This window comes from Strix aluco, chromosome 12 (assembly GCF_031877795.1).
Source record: "Strix aluco isolate bStrAlu1 chromosome 12, bStrAlu1.hap1, whole genome shotgun sequence".
Lineage (NCBI taxonomy): Eukaryota > Metazoa > Chordata > Aves > Strigiformes > Strigidae > Strix > Strix aluco.
Genome location: NC_133942.1, coordinates 24,870,848 through 24,898,762, shown reverse-complemented (window position 1 = coordinate 24,898,762; position 27,915 = coordinate 24,870,848). Strand labels below are relative to the sequence as shown.

The following is a 27,915-nucleotide window of genomic DNA, read 5'->3' as shown; positions in this document are numbered from 1 at the left end:
GGAGCTCACATCTGTCTTGTGCACAAAAAGTGATATTCAGTAACTGCTTGGGGCTAATTGCAATGTAATGCGGCACATAAAGATACCTTCGTATGTGAAATTTTCTGCCCAGAGAGCGCCAAATGATGTGGTATGTGTGGGCTGTGGTGTGCCCATTTGGGCATCCGTTACTTCCTCTTTCAACAGCAGTTCTGTCACCAGTTTCCAGCGGAGGGTCAGTGAAAAGGAATATGGCTTGTTTTTACCCATAGCTGACAATGAAATAAGTGATTATGGTTTGCTCAGTAGCTTCTTGTCTTTTTCAGCACAGGAGAATGTGCACAGCTTTTTTAAGACTAATCCTATTTTGGATTATTATTTATTTTCTTTTTTATTTTTTCTCCCTGCCCCACCCCCCCCATCTTTGTGCCCTTTTCCTTTTCTCTCTCCATTTCCTACTGCTCCTCTGCACAGACTGACAGCTTCATTCCCAACACCTTTCCTCTGCTGTGCCCAAAACAAGCAATTAACTACTTTTACAACTGCATTTAAATTGTGTTAGGCTTAGGGTTATGTACGCCTCATACTTACTAATAACTTTATTGGTCTGGGTTTTCTGATCCTCTAGACAGCAGGTGTAAGGGTTCCAGAGCAGATCTCTTCCTCTGTCCGAGCGAGAGGGATCCGCCTGCGAGCATGTCCCGGTGGGAGGGAGCAGGATCGGTCGGATGGGGACCTGTCTGAGAGGCTCCCCCCTGTCACAGGGGTTTCGTGCAGAGCGGTTTGGGGGCTGCTGTGGTTCTGCAGGAACAGCTGTAACAAGCTGTGCTTTTGGAAAGAGCTGGGACCTGCACTGAGAGGTATCTCCTCACGGATAGTGAATGTCTTGTTCATGGATAGTTTGCTTCATTTGAGCAAACATATACAGGTTTGGGACAATGTTTAAGGCAGATGAGCAATTTAAAAGGAAGTAAATTACTACTGAGAAACTTATTTTTGTCTCTGAAATATAAACCACAATGTCAGCATGTGGGTGTTTGCATGTGTTGAACCCTTTGAACTGCAATGCATACCTCTTCTGTAAGTCAGCATTTCCAAATTATTAAAAAAAAAGTTCAGTCTTCACAGCTACCCCTCTGTGGTAACTATGAAAATTGAGGCAAAGCATCAGTTGGCAAGTATTTGATTTTTTTTTTTTTTTTTTTTGGAAAGCATTACAACTTCAGTAGGAATCATAACCATCAGCAGGTGCAGCTCATTTTCTTTGTAATACTCAGTAGAAGCCTCCATTTCTAACTGTTATGGTTTGCAATAAGAGGAGATGTTGATGATTATACTCTTGAAACTGTTAAGAATTGCATTAATGTATGAGACTTATGATTATCACTTTCATAACACAATTAGGGAAAGAACTTAAAAATCATTTACCCTTCCCCTGCCTAGTAAGGGTATATTGCAGTAATCAAGATAATGCATTTTTTTTGTTGGTCTGTTCCATCCTACTTGTGGTTGATGACAGATACAGCAGAGTTCAGTGCTTTTCAGTTTAATAAATTAACTTTGGAGATTTCCTTCTGATAAATTAGTAAAGTTGTCTAGCATAGTACAAGTTGAATGTAACATTTGCAAACAGAATTACATACTGATGAGATCCCTATAAAACCCAATGAATACCAGGATGAAAAGCAACAGTGTTTAAAACAGCAGTCTCCAAAGTTTTGCTTTTTCTGTTTGGACAAAGTATAATGATTTATTCAATTAGTGTGTATCTTTTTCATTAAATTACCTTTAATAAGCAGGCTGCCTCTTTGTTTTGTCAGATTTTTGGCATGTGTTTGATGGCTCTTGGCTACAGGAAGATTTTTTTTCTATCGGTTTTTGTTCAAAAGGAAGCTTGGTGAGCTGTTGAGTAGGTGTTTTGAAAGCACCTTTACTGACAGTTGCCAGTTATCCCAGGCATCCCAAGATGATGTCCTCGTATAAAAATGCATGTTTGATCAGCTGCTGCTTTGCTTCCGAGCGTCGCGTAAATGGATACTCTCTTCTCCCCTGGCAGCAGTTGGGAGGGGGATGATTAACAGCCCATCATGGATCTGCATCCAGTTATGAAATGAGATCCTGCTGTGGTGGGTGCTGTACAAACATAAAATGGCCTTCTCTGACTTAGGGCTTTGACATATGACTTTTTAAATGAAATACCTTGAAAAGAGATGGTACTTTTGGGGCTCTGTTGTTAAAATTAGAATGAAAAGGGAAATTGCCCTTTCTGTTGAGAACAGATTATTTTGGAATAGTCTCTTATACTTTGGGTCTGACATTTTATGATGTTACAGGTAAAAGACAGCAGATGGGGTAATCAACTTGATGTAACGTCAGGGACCTACTTGTCTGAGCAGTGATATTTTTAGGCAACGAAAGGGTTAAGTGTGGTCACAGCTGGAAAGTAGAGTTCATGTGAGGTGTCCTGCTGGTAGCTAAGCAATGAGCTTTCCTAAACTATTGCAGGAGTGACCTCTGACTAATCCCTAGATAAATCAGTTGCATAGTGCTGGCTCATCTTTGTGCTCCTCTGGAGTGCAATCTGTCATGATTTTGCAGCATGTGCTGACCTCAGTTTTCTTCATTTGTATGTGTCGAGAGATGTTACCATCAATTCATTATCTTTTCACCTTTTGCCATTTCTACAGTCAAGAGCTGTGTTTCCTGGATACAATTAAAATGGCAAGTGGTGTGATTTGTTAATTTTTTTTTTTTAAAAAGTACATCTGCTGGTTTTAAGAATATTGCAGAACTTTTTTACCAAGCTGCTGTTGAAGAGGACCAAAAGATGCTTAAGAACTTGAGGTGTTTCGGAGTGACTGAGTTTGCAGCTGGAACACACTCAAGAGAATTCAGGTTATGTATAATAGTAATATTTCACCTTCGTTTGGCACTTACCATGAGCAGATCTCAGTGCTCTATAGAAGAGATCACTATCATTATTTCCATTTTATAGGTTAAAACAGCCATGGGGAGTGACAAAAGCAGGGCATAGAGCCCCTGGATCAAAATCCTGATCCAGTGTCTGGTAACTTGATCACACCAACTTGACAATAAAATATGTGAGAAAAGAGTATGTAATTGATAGTGCAGCAGTTAAATGGGTTTTCTGGTAACATTCTCCCAAAGCTAATTTGTTTTCAATATTAACATGCTGTATTTTGCATGCCTTAATTTCCTGCAGCATTAAGGGGTTTCCGTGCCAGGTAACATACATTGCATAATAATGTTTGCTTTCATGGAAGGCTTCATGGATTCCAGGAACTACAAGCATTCACCAAAGTCTGTCTCCTCTAATGCTGGTATATGAATTTTTGCTTGTCTAGAAGACGAGTAAGGCAGAGATGGTGTCCTGTGGCCATGTCTGGATCAGCCCAGAGTTGGTCCCAGGTGCTGAGCTTCCAGCCTCCGGTCCTGTGCTCAGAATGTCCTCTTTTCTCCAGTGGCTAAAGGAGATGTCAGTGAGAAATGCTGTTAGGCTTAAAGAAACTGGAGATATATTTAGAAATGTGGTTAAAGAACATGGTTTGTTGGACTAACGTTTCATGCCTATTAAAAATGCATGATTTTACAAAGAATTAATTTACTGCTTAGTCGGGAGCAATTGTGACTCAAGGTGCAACTGAATTGTTCTCTGAATTGGTAATGCATGGCATCTGTGAAGACCAGGATGTGTCAGGTCAGAGCATGTTAGATCCAGATAGTCAAAATAAGCCTATGGGTACAGGGTGCGCTGGTGGAACAGACCAAGCAATGTGGCTGCTGTTGTGCGCAAGAAGTGACTCTTGCTCCGGGGGCATAGCACTACTAATTCACTTTTTCTGTTCTTCTTTTACCCCCCCATCACATCACCACAGAATGGTTCAAAGCACTTTAGTCTCTAATAATAATCCTTAGCGCTTACATTGCACTTTGCACATTCTGGGCGTTTTACAAAATTTGCCTTGTTAAGCCACACAACAGCCCTTTGAGGGTGGAAAAAATAATTATCTGTGTCAGGCCGCACCTTTTGGGATGTGCCAACACAAGTGAATTTGGAGGCTTCGGCACTGGGAACGCCGGGATGACGTGGCTCTGCGGGAAAGGAAGGGCTGTGCCCACTGTGCAAAGGAGCACTGCATGGAGGAAACTTCAGAAATGAGGGAAAAGGGTTTCCTGAAGTATAGGTGAAGGTAGAGCGCTGGAGGTAGCATTTATCCATGCTGCCTGGTTGCAGGGGAGACTTCTGCAGAGGCAGGTGACCTCCCAGGGAGAGGGACTCAGCAGCTACGTAAAGAGAATGGAAAGATGGGCTTGTATCGTGTGGGCTCTGGGAAGCAACTGGAAAGTGAGAGGACAAAACAAGGGTGCTTTCCCATGTTAAGGAGGCTAAGAGCCAAATGCAGAAGCATGGGAGAACACAACTTATTTAGGGCTGCAGAGAACTTTGTGATTAAAATAGTTTGTTCAGAAGGTTGACGAAGGGCAAGACGTTGCCTCCTGCCCTCGATGTGAGAGCTGCCGGGAAGGCTGCCCGGACCTGGCTGCTGCTGTTCTGGATCAGTCTGAGAACATTAGAAAAGTGCTGAATGAATTCTTATTTATTTGTTTATTGAACAGTTAAATTACTTCTATTTGAAAAGCAAATCCTGGGTTTGTAGAGTTGCCAGTTTTTATAATGGCTTGTAACAGATGCTGTACACCCTGGGCTGAATTTCAAAGGCCTTTGCACTGAACAAGTGCTGCTAAACATGTACAGCCTTGTTTGCTGCCACACAACACTGCACTTAGGCAAAGGTGAAGCTAAATATATAGCACTGACTTGTGCTAAACCTTCCAGGGCTGGTGGGTTTTACAGCTGCCTTTCTTTTTAGGGTAAGTGTAAAAAGCAATTTTAGTCTTTTAGAAAATAACTGTAACAATGGAAACATCACACAGAAGTGGAGCACGATTGCTCAAAGAGTGAACCTGGGACCTACCCTGAAAGGGGACTGAGGAGGGCAGGTGTTGGGGAGAGCACAGGCTGGTGAGCTCTGCAAAAAATCCTGGATCTCTCCCAAAGCACATTGCGCCCTGAAAAACGAAGAATGTAAGCACGTATTTTGGTTTCAACACTGTATTCATTTCAGCCTTTATTGAAGTCAGACCTATTCAGTGAGCCTTCAGATGAGGTGTGCAAAACCTTATCATTTCATCTTATACCACAGATTTGTTCTTCTGTTGCTTTATTCTTTTCCCTGCATTTGTCTGCTATGCATCCGCCTTCCTACATTGGAAGATGCCCAGGCCCTTGAAGACGGTGCTCCCTTCAGCCTGCTGGGGCTGGCTGCCTGCGGCTGGGAAGTTCCTTCCTAAATTTCTTAATAAGTTAATCAAGCTGCTTTCTGTGAAGCTCGCAAAACATTTGATACTACAGAGAACTCTTAACTTTATGTTGATACCTGATGAAAGCTGATACACTTCACAAGAAAGGAATTTAAAACCTTTTCTGTGAGTAATTATTCCAAGACTGAGTAAGCTGTTTGGAATGGGTGGAGTATTAGGCATATTTCTCTGTTCCTATAACATTAATACTTGTACGTCATTTGGGAACACCGATAAAGCAGTTACAATAATATTTAGCACTTCCACACCGCTTTTATTTTGAGTGCATTGTATAAACGTCTTTTATTTCATCTTAGCAATGAGGAAGTTATTTGGTAAAATTTTCTGTGCTCTTGTTTTTGTTATAGCTGCCTCATGGGGGGAAACTGATCTTTATTAAACAGATTTGTTTAGTCATGCTCTCAGATACAAAGATGTGCGAATGTTCTGACTAGATACTGCAGGTTATTTTGGTCATATGCTGTCACAAATATGCAGCAGGGATGCTGAGAGATTGACTACAAAAAATAGGATGCTTACTTAGGTCAGAGTTATGTTTGCATTGCTGGAGACACTTAATCATGTCAGCTGCATGTATGTACGTGTATCCTTGCAGTTTGGAAATCTGCTTTATAGTGTAGGGTGTAAAACGTATCACTTAGCTTAAGCGAGGTTTGTGTTGGTCGCTAGTTAATCCTATGGCTCTCAGAGTAGCTGCAGCTAATGGAAGTACAGCAAAATTTCAAACATGCCAGCATTTCAGAGTGAATCCTATCTGACCTTTCAGCAATGTCATTAGTTTTTAAGTTATTTTCTTGGGTTGGTTTTCCTGCTGCCATAATTCAGCTGTAGGATGGCATATCACTAAGTTTCTTTCCTGTCTTTGATGGGCACGATGCATCTTAATGTTAGTGGTAATTATGTGTGTATGCTGAGAACAGGATCTATCCTAAATGTTCCCTGAGTCACAGGTTCCTTCCCTGGGAGTTTGTGTCAGGTTCTTTGATCATTCAAGATTCACTGTTTTGAAAATGTAAAGCAATTTCAGGCTTACAAGTCTACCTTATTACCACAGAACTACAGTAGAGAATCAGGAGCGAGATAAAGCAGACCAGACTGTCACTGCTAGATTAAATAAAATCTATTTATTGTGTTCTTGTTCTTGCATTGAAGCAGTAGAAGATTTCAATGTTTGAAGATCGCAGGATCAGGGCTTTAGTAACAGTTTGTGCTGTTTGATTTAAATAAAAAATGAAACTGTCACATGCTGTGGGGTTGGTGCCCTTAGCCATAAACTAGACCTGTTATTCCAAAAGAAAAGAAGAAACCAGTAGCAACTCCATAAAAAAAAAAAAGGCAATAGATTTAATTAAATCTCTTAGCACTGGAGCAGTGAGGAGAGATGTCCTGAAGGTGGTGGCCTTCAAACCACCCTGACAAGAAGCTTCTTTAAAAACATCAGCACCTCAGCAGTGTCCTCAAGGTTAACAAATGTAGATGATGTAGGATTAAAGGCAAGTAAGTACTAATGTTCTTCTCATCAAATTGCCCTGTTATTTGATGTCTTCATTTTATATTAAGGATATCTCACTCTGATCTTTTCTGCCAATCTCATCTATGTTATATGGCATTGAGACAACTCAACTTTGAAGTAGTTCATCACAGGCAAGCATTTCAAAGTCCACATCAGAATCTTTTAAAATCAGCTCTAATGATACCGTTTTGCCAGGTGGAGATGCTGGTGGCTTGGGTGTGAATGGATTGATACAAATATTGAAGTTGATGTCAATATTTATGTATTCCTTTTGTTTGTTTTCCCAGGCTGATGTTTTTGGGGTATGTATGCTTATATACATCCATTTGACGTTATTTGCTGTGGAGTCATGAGTCTGAAAGGCAAGATCAAGTGATACATCCAATGCATCACTCAGGAAGCAAAAAACCACAAAAACAATGTTGTGCTTTGATAATTAAATTGAATAGCTCTGGGCTTCTTTAATCCCCTCTGAAATGCTTATTGATGGATAGGTTTTTAACTGTTTTAGTGTTCCTGCTTCAGAGAGGGATTTTCTATTGGTATAGAGGAAGAAGGTAAACAAAAGATATCTGTAGGGATTTTTTAGTCTATATGTCTTGATTATCCTGATCAGGTTGGACAGTTTGCTGTGGAAATAATAGCCGTGATGGAGTAAGCTGTTTTGGTTTTTAAGGGAACCGACCTAAGTGGGTGTAGTGATCTTAAGGAATGAAAACTGTTTGAAAATTGACAATTCTGCCTTTAGTGTTAGCAACTTTAATGTTTTATTTCTTGCTCTGTTTTTTCTTTTTTCCCTCAATTTTTCCATTGGTCAACTGAAATTGTTAAAAGCTGCCTTAGATAATGACAGCTATCAATGATTAGTCAGCACTGCTGCAGCACTCTGTACACATTGAAGGAGGCCAGGGACAGTCTTGCTCTTGCTTCCACTGCAGCTGACAGCTGTGGCCTCATGGGCATAGCATTTCCTCCATTCTGAGCATCTCCTTTAGATTTCTATGAAATAAATTCTGATTTAAAGTTAGTAGTAGTCAATGCTATTAAAAGTATTTTATTAAGATACATGCATATCCTCAACAAAGAGTTTTTTTCATCTCTTGAAGACAAGATTATTTTTTTAAACCACTTTCTAATTTCTTGTGCATTGTCATTTCATTTGTATTCTGCAAAACCCTTTTCTGCATGTAAGGTATCTCAAGTCAGTTTGTAGCATTCTTTTTTTTCTCCAGTGCTGAACCTCCTTTGAGCAGAAGCTATCTTCAGTGTTGAATTTTGCAGTGTTTTTTCAAAGCATAAAAAACCCCCTGCTGGAATGTAGGTTGTAGTCTCAAGCTTCCATGAGTTAGGTAAGTCTACATCTATTCTGCTTTGGCACTCTGACAGTGAATTTCCTCATAAACATATTGCCTGTCGACAGAATTTTGTGAGTAAAGCAAAATTGTCTTTAAAATTTACAAGCCTAGGCACAAATCTGTTACTGTCCTTTACTGGAATTACAGTATGAAAAATTAGTGACATTTATTGCTCATTCTATGGCTGTTACTTGTCATAAGGAGTAGAGTTGTGTATGCCAAAGATATAGGATCTGAATATTAACTTTCAAAATTAGACATCAGCATTATTTTTCTGATAGATAACACTAATTATTTTAAATTATCAGTTACTTATTCCATAATGTGTTACTGTTCTTTTATTTGACAAGAAATAGCGTTATCCTCACATGACTCTTAAAGTACAGGCCTGAGAGAATGGATATTGAAGATTTCTGAATCAAGTCCCCTGCTACTGTAAGCAATCTCAGCCTATCATTTCACATTTCAGCTTGTGAAATCTCTGGGCCTGAAGTTTTATGTTGGTTTTGTCATTTCTTTATTGTTCTGCACTGTTCAGAAATGATAAAAGCTGAATATGATCCTGACCCATGCCTGAACATGGTACTTTGTGTTTCCATGAATGGTAAACTGCTCCCAGTCAATCTGTTTCAGTCTGCTTGGGTTAAGCAACTCTTTTCAAGATAATTTGGCTTAGTATCATATCACTGTAATGCTGTTCTGTATGCAAGATGTGATCGTTATCCACCTTTGGGTGAAAGAGGACTCCTCCACCTTCTCGTCTCCCATCTTGCTTTCCCTCATTTCTCTTTGTAAAAGCATAATTAAAATGTTCCCTCCATTCAATAGTAATCTTAATTTTAAAATAATCTAATTATGTGCTTTATCAGAGAAAAAGCCCCAAGAAGATGAAGAAGTATTGCATAGATAATGGATTGTGGCATCAGGCAGCAAAGTGGTGTCACACATAACACTGTTGCCCTACTTAGTTGTTTCATTGGCTGAAAGCTTTAATTATAGTTTTTTTCTGACTGGTGACATGTTAAGTGCTCAGAATGTTAGGTCAAAGGTTGGGGGCTAATGATTTAACTAAAAATAACTCCAAAGGTGTTATTTATAGCTGAGAAAGAACTCAGGGTGTTGTTACTTATGTTTTCTGGGGATTTTTTCCATTGTTTTGGGGGTTTTTTTGTTATTTTGTGGTTTTAATGCAGCCTGATGGTTAAAATTTCATTTGGCATAAGCAGAGGTTATATTTTAGATGGACCATTGCTTATACCAAACCATTAAAAGTAATTCTCACCACATTTCATGCAATATCCAAGGTGTTTTGATTCAATTGTACTTGTTATTTTCTTTTTAATGTGGCATTTTTTGTCTTTAAAGTTTAATGACATAAAAGAGCCCTCTGCTGAGCTGACACAGCTGCCTGTCAGGACTACCCCACCCTCCTCCTTGAAAGACTAAGTATCTTCCGCCTGTGGTAGGACATCCATATGCCAAGTCTTCCCTGGGGTTGTGGCAATAACAGCTCATTCCCTGCCGCTGTTGTATTTGGGGTGTTGTGTTACGCTGTCCTTTCTCCTCCTTCACATGTTGAGTGTGATCTTGGGCGTTTTGTTGTGTTTTCCTTTCTCTCTGCCAAAAAGCAGAAAGAATAATGTGCTAGAAGATGGTCACTCCAGTGTGTTAAAGCTAAACAATGGACTAATGTACTTTTGAAGACAAGAGTGGCTCTGAGCGTGGATGGAGCGCTGGCAGGGCAATGCGAGAGGACTGTCCTGCAGACAATGAGTGAGCCCTTTGTTTCTCACGATTGCTGTAGCTGCTGCAAACACAAATACTCATTGCAGAAGAAATTGCAGCAATGTTTTCAGCTCGCACAGAGCCAGCAGTGTCTTCTCTAGGCGAATTTATGAAGAGCGTATGTATATGTGTACTTATACAGTAGTACAGTAATGAATCCCTTATTCCTGAGCATGTGAATGAGTGCTAAGAAGAGTACGTCTTCATATCTTATGACGTGGGGGAAGGAAACTCTTGGCTAATTAGAAACAATATTCTTAAGGAGAAATTACTTCAACCTCATTTTTTCATTACTGTCTCTGAAAACATGGAGCTCCCTCCTCTGCAGTGCTCTGAAGAGCCTAGTGTTTGCTACCACTCCTGAGGTCCCGAGGAGGAAGTAGGGACTGCAAAACCAGCATGCACTTTCCATGCTCTCACACATGTCCTTTAGGGATGTGACAGTTAAAATGAGACACCTTTATTTCGAGGTTCCTCTCTTGGCAACAGAGTTAGTTTTTTGTTGACAGTTTTGTCAGAAGTCTTGTACTGAGGCTGCATTACTTTGTTTTCTGAAAGCCTTCTGTATTTGGGGACTAAGCTAAAAATAAGCTTAATCATCAGAGGATACATTTCATAGGGCTTGAGCTTCCTGAGTCTTCATATATTTAATGATACTTAATACATGAAACAGAGCTGGTGACCTACAAATGAAAAGCTTGTTATGTTGTTGCCCATCTTCTGTGTTAGGCAGCTCCTGAAATCAGACCAGAAGTTTCATATTTTAGAATGGTATGGGTTGTTTTTTCTATTTGAAAGAGCACAGGAGGAATAAAAGAGAGAGCAATGCCAGTCCTATGAAGAAATTATTCTCTGACTCACTGCAGGAACTGTCTGTGTGAGAGGAAAATTATTTATCATCAGTTATCCCATTTAAGCCTAGACGTTATGCTTTTGGTTGGACTTCTCCCACATCCTTCCGCTGCGCTTTTTGACCATGAGCGTCCATATAACTTGTGCCACCTCCTGATGTGCAGAGCTACAGGCTGTCCCTGGTGCATGTCTGTCTACTGCTGGTGGTCTCTGGGAGGGGGAATGGGGAAGAAGCAAGAGCGTTTCTTCTCTTCCCGGCTGGAAATCTTAATTGCTACTGTAAGGCATCCCAGGCACCACAGACCTCTCTGAGGAGCATGTGCAGCAGGCTTGGTGGCTGCTATAATAAGAGGTCTCATCGACAGGTGTTTTCATTTTCCTGTGGCCAAGGCTGGTGTCTCTGGCAGTTCAGTCTTTGTAACCTGGACTACACACAACCTGGTATCAAGCTGAATAGTTATGGTTTCCCACAACTTTCCTATTGAGACTTGACAGCTTGGTGTATGTGAATGTGTGAACTGTGCTGTAGTCATTCACACCTATCACATGTGTTAAATGGAAGTCGAGAGCATAAAATTAGGTTGCTTTGATCTTCTTAACACTTTCCTATTAAATTTAAATCATCACTCAGCCATTTCAATGATCAAGACTCATGAGTCTTGATGATGCCTTCATTTGGTTAAATGAATCCCACCTTGGGTCTCCTGGAGATGTGTAACATAACCAGAGGCTCCTTTAGCCTACGTCTTTGTGCAGCAGAAAGTAGGTGCTGGAGTTGTGCTCTTATCTGAGGGCTTGGTGATGTTTTTGAAGATAGGTAACAGCTTGAGAGTAACAATGTGATCTGTAATTTAGCTTCAAAATTTCATCAGCAGCTTTTTTTTTTACCATCTCAGAAATAGAACCCTAGATCTTCTGGAGGACCTTTAGGCTACAGAAACCACAAATAGTTTTTAAATGCATATTTCTTTGCTTCCCCTGCATAGCATTTACCGATGGCTTCAGTAAGGCGTTTGGAGGCCTCGCAGACTGGATGTGTGCTGCCTGAATGTGTGCATGCCTGAAATTCCATTCACAGTTACTGTGCTGTAAGTGCAGCCTGGGCTGGGGCTTGGCTATACTTTCTGTGTTCCAGCCCCAGGTCTGCAAAGCTTTGGGATAAAATTTTATCCCTTCTTTCCCCACTTCCCAGTTTGTAAGATAGAGTTAAGCTCACTCAGCTCATAGGAGTGTTTTGAAATATCATTCATTTTAACTTTCTTTGCTTTGGAAATATAAAATACTGTATAAAGCCTGTATGGTCTTTATTTTAAAAGATTCAGGTTATATAAATGCTAATTTTTATCCTTGTTATTTTATAGTGTGTTTATTAGTCATACAGTTGGGGTTTATGGATAGAGCCCTCTTTGAGATGAGAGAAAATTGTTCTAGTAGCAAATAGAGATTATTTTTTTTAAATGAGAAGAATTTTTCATATTCAGAACAATTCTGGGAAAAGCTGGTGATTAGATCAGAAGGATGAAAAGTTTCTGTTACTGACTTGCTGTTGATTATCTGTAAGATGGCATTAATGATCTTTACCAATCTAGTGGAGCACTGTACCACAGACTCTGGATAGAAGTAGCTGCAGAAGCACATAGTGAATAGTGGTAACAGGTACTTTACTGTAGCCAGGTTCTCTAGAGCAGCTCTGCGGGCTGGCTGGGCTGTCGCAGCAGCATCAGTCCTGACTGAGTGTCCTGGTTGCAGGCAATCAGCCATTCAGGAGCTTGGGCACCAGCAGCCTTGTTTCTGCCACATGCATTTACATTATGCTGTATTGCTAACATTTATACTGGAAGGGTTGTTGCCAAGTTGGGGACACAGAAAATAAGTCCTTGAGAGAACAGCTGGTAATTAACATATCTTTGTGTTTCAGAGATGAGCGAAATCAGTCAATCATTGTCAGTGGGGAATCTGGAGCCGGAAAGACCGTCTCTGCTAAGTATGCCATGAGGTACTTTGCCACGGTCAGTGGATCTGCCAGTGAAGCCAATGTTGAGGAGAAAGTCTTGGCTTCCAACCCCATCATGGAGGTAAGAGAGCTAATCCCCACCCTCCAGCTGCAGTTATTATTCTGGGACTAACGTAAGCATTCAATAGAGAGAGCAATCCATACTTTTTTTCAAGGATCAAAGAACCTAGAATAAATATATTTTAAATTTTTATTCTTAATCCATTTACCAGGAGGTGCTTTAGGCATATTTTTGTGTAGTATTTATGAAAGACTGAGAGAAGACGAGCAGTAATGTTTCGGTATTGTTAATGTATTTCACATAACAAAGTAATTTTGTATGAATGCTGCTTTCAATCTGTTCAGCTTTGTTACACTGGTAGTTCCCAGACTGCTGACCAAATGCAAGCGCAGAAGACTGGTTTTGTTTGTGAAATTCCAAAGAGGATTAAAACTTCCGGTCTTACCCACCGAACATGTACATCACACAGTGGGGGCAGGTAGATTACACTTTAAAGTGAAGAGAGTTGTTGAATAAAGCAAATGTTCAGTTTTAGGAAATGCGATTAGGGAAGGTAGACTGAGAAAGCAAAGTTACATGAGATGCACACAATTTCTTTTGGAGAGGAAAAACACAGCAAAAGATGTAGTTTTGCTATAATTAGCTCAGAGTAATGTTTCAGTTCAGAAATTTGTGTAACTAACTGTAGTCAAGTCCCAAAGCCACTGGGTTGGGAGCATAGGTGCTGGCAACAGACTGTGAGATAACGTGTACAGTTCCCTCCTGCTTCAGGATCCCTGTTCTCCAGCAAGATCAGGAGATGCTGTAATTCTGATGCCATGGCCAAGCAGAAAACATTTCTTAGGCTCATCTGAATTGTTTTTTGTGTCTTTGCCTACATGTGTAGATTCAAGTTGTAGCTGAAGTTAAGGAACTACGTTAAAAAATGATTCATCATAGAGAAGCAGTCTTGGGGGAACTCCTTGAGAGAAGTAGCACTGTCTGTAGGCACGCACACGCGCGTGACTATGGACGACCTAAGAAAATGCTTAGGACAACTGATGTCTTGGTAGATGTTTAGCATCTCTATGCAATAGTTTGAAGTATTAGTGGATAGACATGAGTAAATGGACTGTGTACAGTGAAATGCGAAATGCAAATTCCTGCCATTGTTTTCTTTCTCAGGTATTTTTTAAAATGAACTATGTTTTATTCCTTCTTTCCTCCTGGCATGAGTTCATGATACTCAGACTATAGCTGCCCCATCACAGTTGTGTGTGTTCTGTCACAAGGTAATTGTGCCTGGTTTGTGGTGCTGTGTGGTGTTTTGAAACTGTTTTGTGGGATAAAACAAGCTGTGCTGTGAATGGGCAGTGGGCTCTGCTGTTGAGGCAACCAAATGTGCAGTGATGGGAGGAAGCCGGGGGAGCTGAGCCTTGCCTTGAGCTGCACCTACCCCAGCGGGAGCAGCCTGGGGCCTGAGGAGCAATGGCAGTTCTGCAGGTGTGAGCTAACCCCAGAGTACTCCTTTCACTGTTCCAGCGTTTGCAGTGTCGTACCATCCTTGGCCGTGTTGAGATTGGTGCATGGCTAACAGGACTGGGGGTGCCAAACACCCCTTCTGCCTTCCCCTGCATCCTACAGAGCTGGTACCTGGGGCCAGGCAGGTGGCTACATCCTCACTGCCCATCTGCTAAGTGACAGCTATGGTAGGAGACTCTGCAGGATGGGTCTGCAGCTTGCTATTTGTTTGCTGGGTGAAATACAAACAGGATTCCCTGTGCCACTTTGTTTGGTCTCAAAACCTAAACTAAACATCCTTCTCTCTCACTCCTTGGACCCCACCTCCCCATCAGTGGCCATCAGCTCACTACTAATTTTCTGATTTAATTTCCAAAGCAAGGAATTTTAAATTGAGGACTAGAAATGAACTTTCCATCCACGCATTCTTTTATCCACCAAAAAACAATGGTGGTGCTTTATTTTTATTTTCTAGGGATAACAACTATTTCATGAACCTGGGTATACCTAAAATTTCATTTACTTCAAACATTGTTATAATTGGATGAAAGTTATCCTTTTAACTTCAAACACTTGAACTTTAAATAACTTTTAGAGTGAGTGTTGTGAACTTTTAAATAAGCTTTAGAGTGAGCGTTGAGACAGACTCTAGGATAGCAAAATTATTTTTTGGAACTCTTCAGTTGATAAATCAGCAGAAACACAAATTAACCCATGTAGAGTAGGAAGAAAATGAGTAATTCAGTTTAGAAACAAGAAACTCCTCATTTGCCAAGTTGATTGTGGAAAAAAAAAAAAATCGTAGGAGCAGAAGGTAATTTTATTTTTTAATTTCTATCTGGACAGCCTAAACATCAGCATTTTGTGAGCTACCAGCATTAGTGTCAGAATTTCACATAATCTTTGCTTACTAAATACTCTGTGATATCAAGTGACCATTATACATTTCTAGCAACTATTCGAATAATTAGTTTTGTGGTCAATAACTATATACAGTTTTCCTATTGCAAATGTAGAAATTGTCAAGTCTTAAAGCACATTTTTATATGTCACTTCCTGCCTCTCATTCTTTGTTACCCTGTATAGCTATGTGAATTGTACAGCTTAGTGTGTACTCTGGTAAGCGATCTTATAATACCAAAGACTTTCTTGACTGTTTTTATAATAATATACAAAGTAATAACTGGTTTCTGAAAATATTGTAATATTATATTGCTACCAACACCAGCAATTTAAAATTTTAAAATGCAAGAAATGCAGTTTGAGTATGTTCAGTTTGGATGAATTCAGTATTTCTTAGAACTGCAGAGATGCAGTTTGTTCTTACATCCTTTACAGCAGCTGTTCATCTGATACCCACTTGGACATCTGCTTGGTCAGGCGTGCGTGTGCGCTGCTGCTGCTGCTGTAATGGGCTTTCTGAAAGTCTAATCCCTGCTGCCCATGCTGTACCCAGCTAGCCCTCACCGATTCACTGGCTTTTTGTTTACCGATTTGGAATACCAGTACTCAGCATTGCTACTTGCTCTCATTTGTTTTTCCCAAGTTTTATTTCAGTACAGAGTTCCTATGGATGGCTGTGTGAACTAGGAAACCAGGGCATAGATACAACTCTGTGTTTTTTAGTTATGGTGCACTTCAGAGTTAGGTTCTTGATAACATACACAGTGGCATGTGATAGGAGGCAGTGTGCTGTATCTGAATTACTGCAAATGCCATTCCTTTTGATACACAGATATCTTCAGGATTTTTTTGGAAGGTGAATTACTATGTGATGTCTAAAACATGATCTAATTGAGAAGAGAAAATGCTTTTCTTTGAAGTTCAGTGTGATGGGTTGACCCTCGCTGGATTCCAGGTGCCCACCAAAGCCACTCTATCACTCCCCTCCTCAGCTGGAGAGGGGAGAGGAAATATAAAAGGCTTAGAGGGTGGAGATAAGGACAGAGAGAGATCACTCACCAGTTACCATCATGGGCAAAACAGACTCGGTTTGGGGAAATTAATTTAATTTATTACCAATCAAATCAGAGTAGGATAGTGAGAAATAAAACCACATCTTAAAACACCTTCTTCTGATAATTTCTGAAAGCTGTTTAACCTTTACAATATTCCCTTTTTTCAGTCTATTGGAAATGCCAAAACTACAAGGAATGACAACAGCAGTCGCTTTGGGAAATACATAGAAATTGGTTTTGATAAGAGATATCGAATCATTGGTGCTAACATGAGAACTTACCTCTTGGAAAAATCAAGAGTGGTGTTTCAGGTAATACTGATGCAGTCTTCTTACTGTATATTTATGTGACTATGCTAAAAAAAAAAAAACCAAGCCATTGTTTGCTGATATTAGTTACCTCTCCTCGGAGATGGCTGTAATAGTGTATTTGTAATATAGCCTCTGTGGGGAGGGGGGAGAAGAGGAAAACCCAGGTGAGCCCTTCATTATATGACTTATTCGTAGTTGTAAAATGTGGATTAAAAAGACTGTGTATTTGAACATCAAATACTTTTAGTGCACTACTAAATATGAGTTTGTGCTTACCATAGTATTATAGAACAGGGCTTCAAAACCTAGCAGAAAGCACTCATGCTCAAGAAGAGCTCTGTTGTGGTTTGTAAAGATGCCATCTTAGCTCGCTTTCAGTCTCTTGTTAAAACGCACTGCTATCACAATAATTACGGATGAGTCTTAATGGCAAATGAGAGTATGTAATTTCATCTGTCTTGAAATCTCTTAATTTTAGTATTTCATATTTGAACCAATCCACAACCTTTTTGTCTCCCACACTACTTCTCCATCTTTGCCTACCTTAGAGTCTAGAGCTCAGTGAAAATGAATTATCCTTGACTGGCTGCCTAAAGATATAAAATAAATAATTACAGTTAGCATTATGTAGGGGTGTTAGGTGAAGTACTGTTGTCTATTTTAAAAATGAGAGACTTTTTACAAATGGTTTAGCTGGAAGAGAGTATTTTTCTTTTTTCGTTTGTTTTGAAGTTATTAAATTTAGAGCGCTTAAGTTCAGAATTATGGTGTTGGTCATGAGTCATAACCTTTTGAGCTGTGTTTGTCCTTCATTTTAAAATTCCAGCTTTGCCCTGGGAAGAAAGATACTCCCTTCACCAGCTTATTATAAATGCTGAGGCGAATGGTATTAGTTATTTTTGGAAAACGAAAAGCTTTTAAGTGTGATCATTTCACCCACCCATAGAATCCTGATCTATATTTAATAGTAATCCACAGTTCTGAAAAGTAAAATCATACATTTTTTTGAAGTGAAAATGTCTGCATGCTTCTTGCTGTTGAAAATGGATTGAATTAATTAAGAAGGAAATGATAGATGCTGATTTGTCTTTCCTTTTTCCACGCAGCTTCTATGCTCTTAATGTAATGCTAAAGAAAGCATTAAACGTAGTAATTCTTCTCTACTTATGGATGTTTCTGGCACTTGTTAAGTTGTGAAAAATAATCAATTCCTTTCTTTTTAAAGGCAGAAGAGGAGAGAAATTATCACATCTTTTACCAACTTTGTGCCTCTGCAGCATTACCTGAGTTTAAAACTCTACGATTAGGTATGAAATTCACATTCATTGTGTTGTGCAATTGCAGGTACAAAGCAGCTCTTCTGAGCTTTTTGAGCTAGAACCGAAAGAAGAATTGCTGCCTTTTAAATTCTAAGCTTTTAAACCTTCAAATACTAAAATATATTGAAAATAACTGAAATGGCGGGTCTCAGACTTTGTGTTTTTTAGATAAAATTAAAGTAACAGATTTGTTTATTCAGCGTACTCTAATACACTGCAGTTGTAATCACTAGGACTTACTATGTCCTGGATTACAGAGTATCTTTCCAGTGAGAAGGGTGAAATTCTCTTCTTTTGGTCCTTTAAAACCTTTTTTTCATGGCTCCAGCTACTAGAGAATTTTACATTTTTGGTATAAGCACCTGAAAAGCTTATTTTGCATCTGCATACCTTCACTTGGACTGTTACCAGCAATTACTTTACCATCGCTGATAACCTGGTGATCACAAAACTGATAAGTGAAATTTTTTATTTTTCAAATTAAAATGGTGGTAAAGGAAAGGTTTCTTGTTTAACAGGAACTGGTACTTTGTAAAAGAAAGGCATGATGATGACCTTGGGACAGGCAATCACCTCCTCATTTTTAAAATTCAGTATAAATTTCAGTGCTTCTTTCAGGTTATAAAAAGTTAGCTTCATAGTGGGAAAACTGCACAGCCTGTCAGCGATGATTTCTGAAATACTGTTCTGGTTTTAAAGCGTTTCTCTGCTCTTCTGCCCTATCCTGGCACATTTAGGATTCACATCTGCTGACACAGGAAAGAAAGGAACTGATGTAATTATGACTAAAAAAGCCATTTTGCAGACTTCTCTTTCAGCATTCTTGAAACTTTAGCAGATCAGAAGAGGAGTCTGTAACTGCAGCTGGAAGCACAGCCACTGAAACTGTAGGAATTTACACAGTACCCAGGAGAGCTATTGCTCTCCCAGTGAAGCCCAGTGCTGCCTGCAGAGTAGTATGAAGCTATCAGTTCTCCAACCATGACTTCTCCAGAATGGATCACAGATACTCATAAGACTGAACCAGACCATAAATCAGAAACATGAAAATGGGCAACATAGATTATTTTTTTTAAAATATCCTGATGCAATAATAGCATAATAATATCTGCCCCATAATTTCAAAGTGCTGCTGTCAACTCTACACCTACCACTTGGGTGTCTGGCTCAGACTTGGAGAATAATTGCTTCCAAAGTGATTATTCTACAGGTGTGGAAGTCTGAACCAGGGTTAGGTAGAGAATAGGCTTGAGGACCTGTTGTAGCAATACAACAGGTAGCGCAAGAGTACTTACTTGTACTGTTAAATCTTGAAAAAATTCTTCTCCAGAATAAGTGGGTTCCATGAACCAGAAGGCAAAAATACACTGACATGTTTCAAATCATGGGTTCTGCCAAGAGCAACTTAATCATTACATGGCTTTACAGGTGTGCTCTGAATTTCTGCATCGGTGTGTGTAAAAGATTTGTTTTTTCTCTTGCAGGGAATGCAAATTACTTTCACTATACAAAGCAAGGTGGAAGCCCTGTGATTGATGGTGTTGATGATGCTAAGGAAATGGTAAACACCAGGCAGGCCTGCACTTTGCTAGGTAATTTGTAAAGCATAGTCATATCCCAAATCTGGTCTACTAGCAAGTGTTTTCTACATTGTTTGTGTGTATTTTCTTCATACGCTGCTGTGTTTAAAAACAGGAGAGTTTGATAAACTTTGGGACTGAGATGCTTTTACTGCATTAAGAAGGTACTTAAATTGCAGTGTGTAGCATATACAGCGTTGAAGGTCACTGACAAAGCACTTTGAAACAACAAATTAAATAGTTTGTTTGAATGGATTATTTTTTTTTGCATGTGGTTGTAGAATATTTTTCATAGAAGTGTGGCCAAGCAGTACTGTCAAATGCCCAGGTCTCTGAAAAAAACACACAGCGGCCACCGTTTTTCTCTTCTTAATACAATTTTTCATCAGCTGCAGCTTGTGGTTCTTTATTTCTCTCTCCATTAAAAGCGTTTTATTCATAATATTTCAGGGATTAGTGATTCCTACCAGATGGGAATTTTTCGAATCCTTGCTGGTATCCTTCACCTGGGCAACGTGGAGTTTGCATCTCGGGATTCTGACAGCTGCACTATTCCTGTGAGTAGAAGATGAGCTGAAGGGTATGGTTTCTACTCTGACAGTTCTGCCTTCTGCTTGTTTGCAGGGACCTCTTCTGAAAAAGAGTAACAATATAAAAACACAAGCAGCGTGTTTATTTCTAATTTGTTAACATTTTCACAGTTCTTTTTGCAGATGGATTCAACTCTTCTCAGTTTAGAGGCTTTAGACAGTACTCTCTGTATTATAACAGTGGCTGCCTTAATTTCGTTTCAAAACTGTAACTGATCTGTCCTAGAAAAGTCTACCACACAGGCTAGCTTTGAAGTCCCGGGCAGGTGTCTAGATCTTTATATTCCTACATTAATACATTCCCTGCCCACAGTAAATGCTTGGCAGGATGGGTTTTTTTAATGATAAATGCCAAAATGGCCTAAATAATTGCAAAGCAAATGCTTTGCAGAATCCTCTGGGATGTCTAGACCTGAGCATAGGATATACAGATGTGATTCATGTGACTCATCTAAGTGTTGTGGTTTTATCAGTCCTTTTTACCTTTGTGGAGGTCAGCAATGAGGACTGCATAGTCTGATTTGAAAAAAATTTCCTCATTCAGTGAGGACCAGGACTTCTTAGTGAAGTCCATATTCTGGAGATGAGAAATAAAAAAGATCTGGTTTGTCACTCTTCTCTTCCTTGGATGCACAAGTGACCAGTTTCTCCTTTTGCCTTTCCTTGAATGTCTACTGCTGGACTACACAGCCTTCATCTTTCTCTCTCTTCAAATAGTAGCAACAGTTGCAGGTTTTTTTTTTTCTCATTTTACTGTCAGTTGCTTTCTCAAGGATCTGCAGTCACAGTTTCTGGAGCTGAGACAACAGATCCTCATCAGGCCACAGATGATGAGTGTGCCTCTGCACCATGTGTCTGTGGGATCTAATGGATAGCTGCTGTGAAACCACAGCAATAGTCTGGCTTCTTGGTGTGTCTTAAAAAGGTTTTCACTACAAAGAAAGTGTCATTTAATGATCACATGTAGAAAGCTGATGAGCCCCAGGACATGATGAGCTAGCCTGTGTTGTAATGGGTATCCCCAATGAGGAATCCCACTGAATGAGCTCGTACAAAGCTGCAAGTTCCTGTGCAATCCTATCCCGACATGGTAAACATCTAGCAGGTGGGGGTGAATGTCTGCTCAGTGGCATCTGCTACCTGAGCTGTGCTGTTCTCTGACAACAGCAATGTTATTATAGAGCTCTGTCACCATGCAGACTGGTCTGCCTGGGAAGCGCTGGCATGGTGATGCAATGGTGGTGCTTCAGGGAGCTCAGTGAAGGGCTCTGCATGGTGCTGTGTGAATGAATCGGTTTGTTTGATGTCAGCTTGAGTAACCCTAATGTGACACTCTTGTGCAGTGTTCATTATAATTATTACTTTATTATTGTCTTCTGAGCCAAAGTGGTATGGCTAAACTGAAAGAAGACATGCTCAGTTAACTGAATTTTGGAGGTGTAACAGCATTGCCACGGAGCCTGTATGCTATAAGGACTGGAAGAAGCCCCAGAGAAGTCAGAAGGATGTGGAAACAGAAAGATAAAGCTGAGGCACCCTGAAGCTACTGGGCATGTAGTAGCAGTCCCCTGTAATCTGTCCCTGTCAAGACGCTGCTTGTCAGCATGCTGTTGAGCCACCGGGTGCAAAGTGAATGTGATGAGGAAGTAGTGTTCCGGGAGTTCCTTAGGAGGAAAGACCTGTCTATCCTCCTTGATTCCAGCTATCGGTTTGCTTGTTAGTCACAAGGTGTAGTAACTTAACTCATTGAGTGGTAAAAGCACTGCACGGATTTTTGTGCAGAATTCTTACACACCCATCTCAGTGTGCGAGCCTTGCTAGTTGATTTTACCTGGTTAAACAAAGGTCAGTTTTTTCACTTTCACGGTCCAGTTTGAGAGTTAGAGAACGTCATTTGTGTGCTCCAATCTCTTAATGTTTCCAGAATTGACCGAGAAAATCCTGAGACCAGAACACTAAGGCCCTTCCACACTTCTTCCTGTTTGTTCTTGGCTTGGACTGCAGTGCCCCATTGCCCATCACTCCCTGCCGTGGACGCGTATGAGCAGACAAGAGCACTGCTCAGGAGCTGTAGTCCGTTCTGTCCCTAGCACACAGTTGATGTCCTGTCCTCTGCATTTCTCCAGCTTCTTCACTCAAAACTGAGACAGTTAGTTATAAGAATTCAAAATACCAAGTCCATCCCTGTGAAGCTAGATGATTCCTTTTTGCAAAGGTTGCAGGTTCCCTGTGTGGGGCTTTTTAGTGAACACAAGTATAGCAAAATACCTTTGGGGAAACTGTGATTCACTAATATACTTCAGCAATGTGAATGTGATAAGTGGATAGGAAACTTGTTACGTTTTGAAGGAGTAGGAACTGAGGAAGCTGCTGTTGCTGCTTATTGTTGGATCACTGCAGGCAGGCAGTTCTTCCGATTGCATGATTGCAATGATTGTGTACTATTGGTAATACTGTTTCAAGACCTAACAAGATTGGATTTTTTAGCCCAAGCATGAACCCCTAACCATCTTCTGTGACCTCATGGGTGTGGAGTATGAAGAGATGGCACACTGGCTTTGCCATAGGAAGCTTGCAACCGCCACCGAAACCTACATCAAGCCAATTTCTAAACTTCATGCCATCAATGCCAGAGATGCACTTGCCAAACATATCTATGCTAATCTCTTTAACTGGATTGTAGATCATGTGAACAAAGCCCTTCACGCTACTGTAAAACAACATTCTTTCATTGGAGTGTTGGACATTTATGGGTGAGTCTTTTTGTCAGAAATATGTCACCTCTTACATAATTATCTTACTGCAAAGTGTTTTTGTCTTTATCATGTAACGCTGCGTGGATTACACAAAAAAACCCAAACCCTTAGCAGCTGCTTGTTCCATCTGAAATTTAGTAGGTGTTTAGTTTTGACATGCTATCTAAGATCTTTGTCTTGAGTTTCTGGTTTGACATTTATAGTGGGATTTCAGAGTTTTGCTGTTGGTAGTTCCTTTATGTATTGCATTGGGGAAGGTTACAAGGGAATTGTCATCTCATGGTTCCTTCAGGGTGGCATTTCTAGAGAGGACAAAGATAACTGACGTGCTCTCCAGGAACATCAGTCTCTTCCCTGTGTTCCTCATCCCTGCCTAAAGAGGGCGCATCACTGAATTGCTCGTGTACTGCAATTTGCCATTTCCCTGTGTACTTCGTTGCTTGATTGTGGTTGTTTGTGCTGGGAGTAATGCCATGAATTTGGCTGGAGGGAGGGAATTTAAAATTATGGGGTCATTTAATCTGTTTTTTTTCACTGCACTAGTAATTTTGATATCTGCCTATTTTAGATTTGAGACATTCGAAATCAACAGCTTTGAACAGTTCTGTATCAACTATGCCAACGAAAAACTTCAGCAGCAGTTCAATATGGTAAGTAGGAAATGACTGGCATTTCCTCTTCCCTTTCCCCTCACCCAAGTCCATTCTGCTAATTGGGTCCCCAGTGGTTACGATGAATTCCTTCACTCTATTAACCAGCTGTCCTGGCCGTGGGCTTTGGGGGATGGGGAAAGAACGACTATCTCCTCGAAATAGATTTTTATGACTAACTGCTGCTCTGGGACTGTTTGAAATTCTGATCAGAGTAACAATTATAAGGCAGAAGCAGTGCTTGGCAATTAAGACTCCAAGATTGCCTGTCAATGAGAGCACCATGTGGATGAAGTTGGAGTTAGTTGTGTCTCTGTAACCCCCAAAGAGAGCCTGTGCATGGGCAGCAGAGAGCAGGGCTTCGCTGCTGGAAATCTGCCACCCGCGCTTCCTCTCCTGGCGTTATTTTCTGAGGGTTTTCAGCCTCATCCTGAAGTTGATGACTGACGTGTGGCAAGAGGCGCCTCTTCCTCCTCCTCCAGAGAGATCACGATTCTCTCTCTCTCCTCAGCCTTAGTGACGTTTGTAATTATATATCTTACCTGCATAATGATGAGGCAAGTTATTTATGCCAGGTCTGTTGCTAGGCTGTGCTGCAGTATGGGAATAGCTTTGAACTCTCTTTACGAGCGTGCCTCCATGGCAGTGTATGCTCACAGGACCGGATCCCCCCGCGCCGTTGTTCATCCCAGCAGCAGGGATGCCTGTTGGGGAGTAAGCCGGGTGCTGGAGCGGAGGCTGGGCTTTCCAGCCCCGGCGTGCCCTTTCTGTGCTGGTAGTGCCATGGCTGGCTTCAGCTCCGTAAGTGGGATGTCATAACTGCTAAGTGCAAGGTATCTCAGAGTTTACTCAGTTCTACAGAAAAAATCTAGTCACTGTAAGAATTGTAAGGGTTCACTTCTTTACTAAAGGTCACTGTCCCCAGGTTCTTTTCCCTCTTGTGCTGTTGTTGTAAGCACTCATCTCACGAAGGACAGGGTCATGGGGCTTTTGTGTTGATGCCCTGCCAAGCTAGCAAACCCAGTGCTGGTGGACACAGACCCATTGGGCTGCCGTGCAGGCACACGGGGTGGGTGCTTTAAATTAAAGCCCTGTGTCTGGTGGCAGCCAGCAAGCCTTCTTGTGCTGCCCAAGGCAGCCCGAGCCCAGCTGAGGGCAGGGTGCTCGGGGACTGCCCCAGTGCCACTCGTGTCTCCACAGCCTGCCTGGCCACCCACAGCCCATAAGGCAAATTAGGTCTGAAGACATTTTTCACCACATAATTGCTAATTCCTTTACAGTGAAGAAATAGTTTTACGTTTTCTTTGAGGACTTAGGTTGGATATGACTCGCCAATAAAACGCTACCATTGGCTTTCCTGTCAGGAATTAACTCGGCGTGTAACGCAGCCGTTAAGCGGCAGGGTGGGAATGGCTCCCGTGGGCGCTGTTAAGGAGCGCTGCTTTGGAAAGGATGGCGTTAAGCTAATGAAATAAAAGGGGTAAAGCGCTTTGTCAGGATAGTTTTCTGCTGTCTAGCAGATGAGTGCCCGAGAGCTGTGAGGCGTTTGTGGGCTTGTGTGCTGAGCTGAGGGGCAACTGAGGCCGGCTCCACGGATACAGGTGTCTGCAGGGCCCCCGAACCCTGCCCACAGCGCTGCCGCTCGCTGGGGTGTGCTCTGGGTTCAGTTCTGCCTGCCAGAGCAGTTAGTGTGCATTAAAATGTAAATGGGAGATAAACCATCATTTGAAATAACTGGACTCAGCAGGCTTTTTGTTTTTAAAAAGAGTGCTTGTGCTACTAAGACCACAGTTTGCCTGTTTAATATCGTTTTTTTCTTGAAGTTCTAGTTCATCTCCTTTGCACATTTCATTAAAGGTGTGCAGGTTTTTTGTGATAATATTTTAAAATAAATATACAACTACGTTGTTATTGATCTTCGTACCAGATAAATCTTCCACAAAGTTTTGCTTAAAGGATTTCTTGTGCTAATACTCCTAGAGTCATTCTTGCAGGTTTTTGCTGAAGAGTAAATTGTAATGCAGTGCGTCATCTTAGAAAAAAAATCAGCAGCCATTTAAGAGAAAATGGAGCTCTGTTCTTTTACAAGGAAACGTGAAAGTATTTATAGTGAAATTTTACTTGAAATAGAGCCGTGTTCATAACTTCAAAATCATAAATGCATGGCACATCCCACTTTATAAGTTTCTGTTCCCGCACTTGAGGATTTTTCTGGGTTTTGTGTTTTTGTTATAAGAGAAAAGAGCTTACAGTAATTGTGGAACAATATAGTAAAAAAATAGGAAAAAATAGACCTTATTTGCACAGAATATGGATGAGTGCTTTAATTTAGTCTGTTGTTTTTAGGCCAGGGAAAAAGGTTAATTTATTTTTCACACACTTACTTGTTAAAGGGTTTATTCAGTTGAACTAGTGGGTCGCTTGACAGCCTGGATTAATGTGCCGAGATGAATTCAAGTGAGAGTTCAATGTATTTATTCTGCATTTGATTTCAGAAAACTGTTTTCTTTCTGTCCTGTAGCATGTCTTTAAGCTGGAACAAGAAGAATATATGAAGGAACAAATACCATGGACCTTGATTGATTTCTATGACAATCAGCCTTGCATCAACCTCATAGAGGCCAAAATGGGAGTTCTGGATCTGTTGGATGAGGAGTGCAAGGTGTGTGTTCAATGGCTTTCATAGAGAAAGAGGTCATCGGCCGTCCTGCTTCTGGGGTCTCACGGGGAAAAGTCATCTGCATACAGCCATTGTTTTGACACTGATGATGAAAGGATTTGGAGAATGCACAAACAGAATTGGCAATTACAGAAGGACAAAAAATGGTTTTAGTCACGCCTTTTTTCCCTCCTCTCCATCATGTATCTGCTTCTGAGTCTCTGATCAACCTTTGTTTTGACTCTGGCAACTTTCTCTTTCCTGAGCATAGCGAGTGCAGTCTTTGGTCCTGTCAGATTTCTCCAAATTGCTTCTCGCTTGGTGTCTCACCTTTTGTCTTTTATCTTAGTTTAATTTATGCCAAGCCGTGTACAGGGGATGGCGTGTGGTGTCTGCTTCAGTGGAAACCCAGCTTGGGGTTCTTGTGTATCACAAAGCATCACAAGCAATCTCTAATGGTGGTGGATGAGTTCTGACCTGCTGAGATGCTGCTCAGTCAGATAACGTACCTCTTGGATTCCTGCCTTCAGGTGTGTGACACTGGAAGTGTTATTAGCGTCGTATGTGTCACATAGCAGCTATACCTGCTGCCGGGCTGCACCCAGTCCAGAGTGTTAGAAAGGCAAGTGCATAGCTCGTTACTGGCTTCCTTGCTTATGGCAGTGCTGGAAATCTGAGCAGTTGGAGCTTGAAAGTAAACCATGGAGTGTTGTTCCCTGTCGTCCTAGCTTCTTTTGCTACTGAAAAGTTTTCAAGACTTTTTAAACGACTGTGTGTTCTCTTCTGTAGATGCCGAAAGGCTCGGATGACACTTGGGCCCAAAAACTATACAATACTCATTTGAATAAATGTGCCCTCTTTGAAAAACCACGTTTGTCAAATAAGGCTTTTATCATCAAGCACTTTGCTGACAAGGTAAGGACTTTCTCTCCGGTACCTCTTCCCGTGTCTGGTGTTGCTTGAGCTTGTGCGCGGGAGGGGACCGTGGGGTGGGTGGCTGTCACAGGCAGCAACTGAGTAGCAGCATCCCTGGCTCTACTCAGCTTCTTGCAAAATGTGTGCCTGTCTGTACACCCAATCAGGAGAAGAAAGTTGGCCTGGCAGCTGTGCAGAGCCAGGAGCACAAACAAGAGCTCCTGACTCCTGTCACATGCTGTAACCATCCTTTTTCACAACATGACAGCTTAGTGTATTTGCAATTCACAGCATAATTGTATCAGTTCCAGTTATGCTATAGAAATACACAAAATAGAAAATCATATATCTCACCGTAGTCTTAGCTAAAGAGCAACAACAAAACAATGTTGGTTTTGCTGCCATCTTAACGTGCAAGCAGGAAAGAGACTAACACACCCTTCTTATCAGGAGCAGTATGTACTGCTCCCACCCTCGCCTCTGCTGGGCAGTGAACAGCTGTTTCTGGGAAGCTGGATGAGGGATATCTCAGTGGAGCATGCATTGCTCAGCTCCCACAATGCATCATCAAACTGAGCAACTCCTCAGGTTAAAATAAAGTAAAAAAAATTTAAAATCCTGTTTAAGATAGTTGGCCTGTTAAAGAAGCTGCCTCAGAATATTGTTGGCTTTGTTGAAAAAAGTTTGGAGAAGCTCTGGAATTCTTATCAGGAGGTCTGTATGTGCTGACATGAGGGGTTGGAGGCCTTTATTTGCCTCCACTTATTTCTCCCAG

The 27,915-nt window shown here is 41.0% G+C and overlaps 1 protein-coding gene across 10 annotated transcripts in view; it reads left to right on the top strand.

Annotated features, from left to right (window-relative positions):
* Positions 1-27,915, top strand: part of MYO5A (myosin VA) — a 101,336-nt gene that overhangs the window by 28,889 nt on the left and 44,532 nt on the right. For 8 of the 10 annotated variants that reach the window (XM_074836915.1, XM_074836913.1, XM_074836910.1 and 5 more), the window contains exons 5-13: positions 12,806-12,962; positions 16,528-16,671; positions 17,897-17,978; positions 19,475-19,582; positions 20,021-20,127; positions 22,648-22,913; positions 23,485-23,566; positions 26,088-26,228; positions 27,015-27,140. In XM_074836915.1, the coding sequence (XP_074693016.1) occupies positions 12,806-12,962; positions 16,528-16,671; positions 17,897-17,978; positions 19,475-19,582; positions 20,021-20,127; positions 22,648-22,913; positions 23,485-23,566; positions 26,088-26,228; positions 27,015-27,140 (1,213 nt within the window). Of the gene's footprint in view, positions 1-11,920; positions 11,976-12,805; positions 12,963-14,092; positions 14,174-16,527; positions 16,672-17,896; positions 17,979-19,474; positions 19,583-20,020; positions 20,128-22,647; positions 22,914-23,484; positions 23,567-26,087; positions 26,229-27,014; positions 27,141-27,915 lie in introns of those variants that run through there. The other 2 variants (XM_074836916.1, XM_074836917.1) reach the window with 2 other exon arrangements.